Source organism: Polypterus senegalus, chromosome 12, assembly GCF_016835505.1.
Source record: "Polypterus senegalus isolate Bchr_013 chromosome 12, ASM1683550v1, whole genome shotgun sequence".
In the NCBI taxonomy this organism is placed as follows: domain Eukaryota; kingdom Metazoa; phylum Chordata; class Cladistia; order Polypteriformes; family Polypteridae; genus Polypterus; species Polypterus senegalus.
The window spans coordinates 94026821-94034774 of record NC_053165.1 but is presented as its reverse complement, the minus strand read 5'-3'; the positions used below and the strand labels follow the sequence as shown (position 1 = coordinate 94034774).

At 36.8% G+C, this 7954-nt stretch overlaps 1 protein-coding gene across 1 annotated transcript; it reads right to left on the bottom strand.

The window, feature by feature from the left end:
* Positions 1–553: 553 nt before the first annotated feature.
* Positions 554–3343, bottom strand: foxb1a (forkhead box B1a). The gene has a single exon (XM_039772954.1). It carries the CDS (start codon positions 2702–2704, stop codon positions 1751–1753), a length of 954 nt encoding a protein of 317 aa, XP_039628888.1. The 5' UTR covers positions 2705–3343; the 3' UTR covers positions 554–1750.
* Between the last annotated feature and the right edge of the window lie 4611 nt (positions 3344–7954).

Here is a 7954-nt window from a genome sequence, read left to right as displayed (position 1 = left end):
TTGATGATCAGCAAGTGACTCCATGCCTCCCCTCATTTCAGCAACACACAACTACCTACTTACCACTTGTACGAAATGCTCCAAGTTACCTGTCCCCCTTCATACTTTATGGATTTAATGTAAAACTAGGGGTCGGATGATCTAAAATACTACATTTTCTCCTAGATGTTCTTGCCGTTCTTTGGTTTAGTAGATGTGCTTAATAAGCCGATTGATTTCAAGAAGGCTCAATCGGCTACTTTCATAACGACATTAATTTCGTTTTTCTTTTGCTTGCAGTCTTAAATCTGTACGCAGTCTTACTGCACAGCGAAGTTCACGAAGTCCAAATTTCAATCTGAGACAATCAGAACACGTCACTGAGAAAGAAAAACACAGTTTATGTTGTCCTCTGTTGCTTTCGAAACGTGCACCTCCTAACTTGCTTTGTAAGTCGCCTTGGATAAGGGTGTCTGCTAAATAAATAAATAAATGTGACACGCCGAAATGTGTAGCTTATAATATTAACAATCAACATAGTGAAGTCAGAAGCAATGCAAGACATAAGACATACTTTGTGATTAAGTTTAGCATTTTAATGAGAAAATATTTTGATGACCAACTTCATAATTTAATGCAGACATTTCTCACATGTTTTAAAGCACGCATGCTTGCAGCAAAAATAAGAAAAGAAAACAAAAACAACACACATTTTTGAACAGCATGCCTTTTCTGTACAGGAAAAAAGGAAAACTTACATATTTTACACATGGCCACCACAACCTTAATTTAAAATGGTTCACAGAACAACATTTTCTGCAAACTACAGAAATTCTAAAACATTTCTCTAAAAAGTGCATTTTACACGTTTTTCCTTTTTTTTTTAATAATAACACTCCGCTTTTAATAATTTACAATACTGTATTTCCAGTCCACTTTTAACACCCTACCACGTTAGAAATCAGTTCACATTTCAAGTTTGCAAACTTTTAATAAATGCTATTGGTGATTGTTCTTTGTTTAAATAAGTTATTTTTGATTAATGTTAATTTTGCCTATAGTAACTAGGTATTTGGTATACCAATGCATGAAATATTCCGAGAAACATAAAAGCCTCGTCTGCCTGTATAGATTTTATTTTTTATTTTCCTTCACGGAGCAAGAAAATTGAGTTCACAGTCAGGGTACTGCTTTTTTTGGATATTGCTTAAACATGAGTGACAACTGATTAAAAAATAAAGTTTACTTATCCGAATGTGCAAAATGTCTTCATCTCTCAACCTCCCGAATGTACATTTATTCTGTTTTACCTTTTAGTATTTGCATCATTACAATAAACAAGCACTACGGTTTAATTTCGGGAATGGAGGCTTACAAGAATGTCTTTCTTAAAGGATTATTGAATGGCTAAAACTAAAAGTCGTAGCAAATCAGTTTTGATATCTTTCTTTATTGCATAAGCGTTAAGTGACTCAGACTCTAATTCAATGTTATTTGTTTAAATGGTTAATTCCCAATACAATCAACATATACTGTTTGAATAAACGGAAAGAAAGAAAGAAAGAAAGAAAGAAAGAAAGAAAGAAAGAAAGAAAGAAAGAAAGAAAGAAAGAAAGAAAGAAAGAAAGAAAGATACCTCAGGCTTAACGTAACGCAAACCTCAATTTTCTTGCCAGAAAGCTTCGCTTACATTTTGCTAAGATTGACAAACAAAAAAAGACTTTGGAATTGTTACAAGGTGGAGTTTGAAAGTCCGGCGCGTCCGCTCCTGTCAGTGCACCGCCACCGACTGCAGTGCAGAAGTGGGGCTCGTGAGAGTCTCGCTTGGGGTCGCAGGGCTGCTTTGGCTGGTCGCTGTTTGGGGAGACGTGGGGCTCAAAGAGGAAGGAGAGTTCGAGAGGATGGCCGGGATGGGAGCCGGCAGGGCCGACAGTCCCGGAACAGCAGCTGGCGTGGGCTTGATGGGTACTGGGATGGCGGGTAAAGGCTGTCCTCCGTGGCAGAGTGGTTTGATGGGCAGGCCATAGGCACTATAATCACTACTAGCCATTGAAATAGGCGCTGCGGTGTCTATCACGCTTGTGCTGTACATGTGGGGCCAGGCAGTGCCAACTGTGGTAAGCTGGTTGTGCAGAGGGTAGCCAGCCGACATGGATTGCATGGTAGAAAAGGCAAGTCCTCCTGGCATCTTGTATTCTCTCGCTATAATGTTTTCAATTGCAAAAGGGTGTTTGAAAGTTGACGGCTGGGACACCCCGAGATTGTAGGTTGACATTTGGGGCAGGTGCGTACCAGTCGCGGCCAGCGCACTAAGTCTCAATTTAGCCTGCTGCTGGAGGTAGTGGGCAGCATCCGTGGGCTTCGTCGGTGCCAAATGGTCTGATGTCATCATTACCTTGAAGCGTTTGCGGCGCCTTAAAAAACTTCCATTTTCGAACATGTCACCGCAGTTCGGATGAAGTGCCCAAAAACTACCTTTGCCGGGTTGATCAGGTCGCCTTGGGATTTTGATGAAGCAGTCGTTGAAGGACAGGTTATGCCTTAAAGAGTTTTGCCACCGCTGGGTGTTTTCCCTGTAATAGGGGAACCTGTCCATTATGAACTTGTAGATCTCGCTGAGAGGGAGCATCTTCTCCGGGGAGCTTTGGATAGCCATTGCGGTCAAAGAGATGTAGGAATAAGGTGGCTTCTGGTCACTGTACGTATTTCTCCCCGGACGCGGCATCTTCTGCAAGTGACTTCGTGTTCCCACTCTCGTTGTAGGCCAGCCGGGAACAGGTTAAGAGCCACAATGATGGTTCCGTCAGAACCGATGAACTGCCGGTATCCTTCGCCGATGCGCAGTCAAATTCCTTTTGGCCCTGCGAAGTTTCATTAAAATGAACCAGTCAGTTACTTCACATGGGCACAGCGACGTCTCGTTGTTTGTTTATGACAAAAGTGATTGCCAGTCGATTGGAGAGAGAGAGAGAGTAGCGTGTGCTTCTCCCAGAATGACCCTAATGCAATAAAAAAAAAGAACTTGGTCAAAGTTTTCAGCTTTTCAGTGTTTACAGTATGGCAGTCAGTCCGGAGCTCGCAGGCAGGCTGGCACAGCAGAGCAGGGCGCACTGTAGATTGTCCTGTCCTGAGATTTTCTTTTTTCTTTCTTTTTTTTTAGATGCGCTCTGATCTGATTCTTAAGCATGCGGTATTAGGCTTCGTTTTTTTCCCACAAACCAGCTGAATAGAAACAGATCTTTCCCCTTTTTCTTCATAAGATGAGCTAAGTAGCTGCCTCCATGTCCTTCCTCTAACCATCTGATAGTTTTATGTGGTGACATGAGCAGAAAAGACCCCTGTAGAGGCGCTTCATTAATGTGCCACTTCTTTGCTATCACATGACAATCGCCTTGGGAGGAGGGGGCTGAGAGAAAGGCATAATCTGGTTTCATTTACACCTATTTACATGGACACCTTGGGCCAATAGAAATCATTTCCATTTGAAGACAGAGCAAAGGGGGTGAAAAGGCTCAGCAACCGGAATTGAAGTGTGATGGCACCCAGTAACAGTGTGTGAAGGTATGCACTAACCTTTCTGTGGACTTTGCAGGGTGCTTAGTCTACAATTCACACTTACAAATGGAGCTACTGAGCAATGGGATGTTTGACATGGAAATTGGCTGGCACTTGCTTTCTGTTTGTTCTGTATTGTCATTCGAGCTTTTGTTGTTTGCTGTTAAGTCATAAGCTTTTACTAGAATCGACCAACGTTTTAAAGAGAAGCTTAATATTTAACCACGATGCTATAATATATTCTGTCATTATGCAATTCGCGATATTTAATGGAAGAATGGCCGTGTGATTGAAGAAACGATTCATTTAGTAGACGTAGAAATTCTGCAGAACTTTAAAATTTAAAGCGTTCTTGGAAAAAAATGTGCAGTTTGTTAATCGTGTGTGTGTCTTTCAGTGCCAACTGCAGGCTCGGTAATTGACTGTGCACTTTAATATATTTGTGTTACAATCTCTTTCTGATTCACAAAACACTTTGAAACACAACTTGAACACGGTACATTTTAGGAGATTAAACTGTTTTCATTAATATTAAAATGACTCTGGACTCGGCTGCGCAGCTCTTTACATGCAAGCGCACGTTTTTCAATATTAAGAGAAGTACTTGAAAAATAACCCGTCGTTTCCCTTTTTACATATATATTAAGAATAAACGAGATCCGTACGCCCAGGCCAATATGTGTTTTAAGGAGGAAATGTATTTATTTATTTATTTATTTGCTTGCTTGTTTATTTATTTCTGCATGTATGGATTTAACGATGGAAAAAATAAATAAATACATAAAAAAAAAAGATCTACTACTGGGCCAAACTCCTTTGATAAACGAAAAGGCTTCTATAAATCATCGACATAATTTATGCATTAATCGTGAATCAAATCAAGCAAGTAAAAGTTAGGATCTAGAAGAGCTCGCAGATTATGAAGTGCAAGCAACGGAGCAAATTAATCACTCGAAAGAAATACAAATCATCATCGAGCGGTAATTGCAAGGTGAAATTTACCTCGAATTTAGATTTGGTTAATAAAGGAAAAAATATAAAAGGAAAGCTTTTAATAATAAAAAAAAAAAAGTAGAATCTGTAGTCGTCAGTGTTGAATTAACACGTATATAGTAACCCTTAAAAGTGTGAAATACATTTAAAGCGTTCATATTTTAATGTCTGCATATAAGAACATATCTACAAGTGAACAACAGCGATTACCTTAAAAATAACAAGAAGAATCGCTAGAAGTATTTTATTCATTGTTAGAAAAAGTTAGCATGTTATGAATTGAAGGGAAACTGAAATATGAAGTTGACAAGCGCGAAAATATAAACTTGTTTTTACTAAATTGCGAGTTAAGTCCACGTTTTGCATTGGAGACAATTATGCAAAAGTAATGCAAGGCTCAACATATATAAAAGAACTTCATAAGGCAAACCAAACTCAATTGTGTATGTGTAAACCAAATTGAAGAGTACTTGAGAAAAATGCAAATAAAGTGTTTAAGGTGGTGTTGTGAAAACTGTATAAAATGCCCATAAGTCAATTATATGAATGTGAAAAGCAAATGGAAACCTATTTGGAGCAATGGGTATTCAGTCTTTTTTTATAAGCCCACCAAGGACCACCTTTCTGCTTGGAGGATTAGCAATAGCCCCCTTCCCACAAGCAGGACCACACACGTTAGCAGATTTGCTAATAATTTATGTTAATTTACACCCCCCTTCTATAAATCCACAATTCATGGCACTGGCATTGAAACCGAGTTAGAAAAGGACAGAGCGAGCAGACAAGTGACAAACAAAATATTTGGTTTTGATTTCTTCAGGTTTCACTCTGGACCCAGGTGTACAGTTTTGTAGAAGAAAACCTTTGGGTTTGTTTTGTGTGTTAAAGATCCGTGGGGGTAGGGGAGAGTCGGCCGTCAATGAAAACGTGGCCCACAAAGCTGTTAATATTTACAAAACATAGAAAAAGTACCAACCAGCTTCTTATGGTTTCCTAGGTTGCCAAACAATACCAGGCTCAAAAACAGCCTTTCCCGTCTAGAAAGTCAACTGCACGCTGGGTTTTGAGCTTGCAGCTTTTATCTCTTCAGTTTTTTCTTTCTTTTTCCATGAAACACTTTTTTTTTTCTTTAATTCTGTTTGTGTATTGGCATAAAGGGGGCAATGGTTTTCAATTTTCCAGCTTTTTCAAAAAAAAAAAAAAAGTTTACTAAAGTGATCCAATTGCCTATGGGAACCAGCATTAAATGTGCAAGTATTCTTTACCAGATCTGCCACTTTGGAAACGTAAAACTATTTTTCCCCTTCTCTTGTTTCCGTGCTAAAAAGACTCGACATCGACAAGCCTGTGTGGTAAATACAACGGCGAACTACCAGAAGAGCGGGAAGGGCGCGCAGTTACCTTTGAATGGACGGTTTATTTATTTATGTGTCTGTTTGCGCTGACTTAGAATGAAACGATGTAACGCGTATTAATTATGTCATTTACATATTCTAATCCATTTGAGAAAAACGCAGATAACTACGAGAAAATTACACGTCTTCCCATTACTTGGAAAATCTGCCGTGATCTTGCATGCAAAAATCTCCATTTCATTCCATTTTCAAAGGGCGTGATGTGCGAGAGAATGCCGAATGCTTGCTACAACATATTTAACACTGAGCTTTGCTACTTCATTCCACATTTTACAATCACATCCCATAATATTACAATTTACATTCAACAGGTGACTTGAGAAAACAGTTCGCTGTTTAGGTTTACAATCAAAATTATACTTAGACTCGTAGAGCAGAAAAATGTGTGAAGTCCAGAAGAAAAAGAAAAAGGAAATCGTAATGTTTCGGCTTTTCGGTCTTGATTGTTATTACATATTACTTATATGCAATAATACTACATTAATGGAAATGCTGTTTTAATATTTTGAACTCTGTGAAGTCTGTCTTAATTAATGGACTTGAACTGCACTGGCCTATGAAGTCCCGTCCAAAGAGTTTTGTTAACTGGGAGCAGCAGTATAAAATAAGATTATTATTATTATTATTATTATTATTATTATTATTATTATTATTATTATTATTATTATCGTTTTAGTAGTAGTGGCAGCAGAATCATAAATAATAATAATCATAATCATCATAATCATAATAATAATAATGTTTGTTGTGGTCATGATCTATCTATCTATCTATCTATCTATCTATCTATCTATCTATCTATCTCATAATAAGCATAGTAAAAGGCTTGCTGATGTTGAGTCATTTTATCATGGAAACAAGATAAAAATAGATACTTTTACGTTCCTGGGAAGATTTGGTAAAGAATACTTGCACATTTTATACTGATTCCCATAATCATATTAATAATAATAATCTTTGATGTGATCATGTGTTATCATGTCATTTTATCATGGAAACAAGAGAAAAAAAAGTTTTATGTTTCCAAAGTGGAAGATTTGATAAAGAATTCTTGCACATTTTCCCATAGGCAAACGAATCACATAATAAAAAAAATTATGATGGGATGATGATGATGATGATCATGATTAATAATAATAATAATAATAATAATAATAATAATAATAATAATAATAATCGTGTTTTAGTTAGAATGAAAGGCACTGAATTAAATAGAGAATGAAAGGCACTATATTTGATAGACAGATTTTTACATTTTCAAGTTACAAGTTAATTTAAAATAGATGTATAAGGAAGATACATACTGTTTAAGGGAGGCAATGAAAGCCGATGCAAAACTAAATAGATAGATAGATAGATAGATAGATAGATAGATAGATAGATAGATAGATAGATAGACAGATAGATTTTCCTGATGAGTAAATACTATATCTGTATCTGTATCTATATCTCTGTCTTTCTGTATATATATATATATATATATATATATATATATATATATATATATATATATATATATATATATATATATATATATATATATGGCAATGGAATACAATAGTAATAGAAATTATTTTTTCATTAATGAGAATGACAGTAGCCATCTCTAACACCTAATCACGCTCTTCCAATATGGTTATAGCTTCACTTTTTGTTTTCAGGGTGAGTTCGGCAGTACGATCATTAATTGAAATTCAAACTAATTTGAAACCGAATTAGGTTTATCGCGACTCTAAAGGAAAAGCCCAGTCAATAAAATGGATGGGTCAGAAAAGTTAAGTGTAGTGTTTGTTACTGATCGTGTAAGGAAAATGTTCCCCATCAATTCAAAAGTTACTTGCATTAAGAAATTCTTGCATTGTGTTTGTCGACAGGAATAACTGTATTGTTAGATAAAGTGTAACACTTTGTTAGTTGGTAATCACTGGTGCAACGAAAACTCCTAATTGTTTGTGGATTACTTTGTATAATATGAGCCAAGGCTCTTTCTTAATAGACCGACGGTTGCCTTC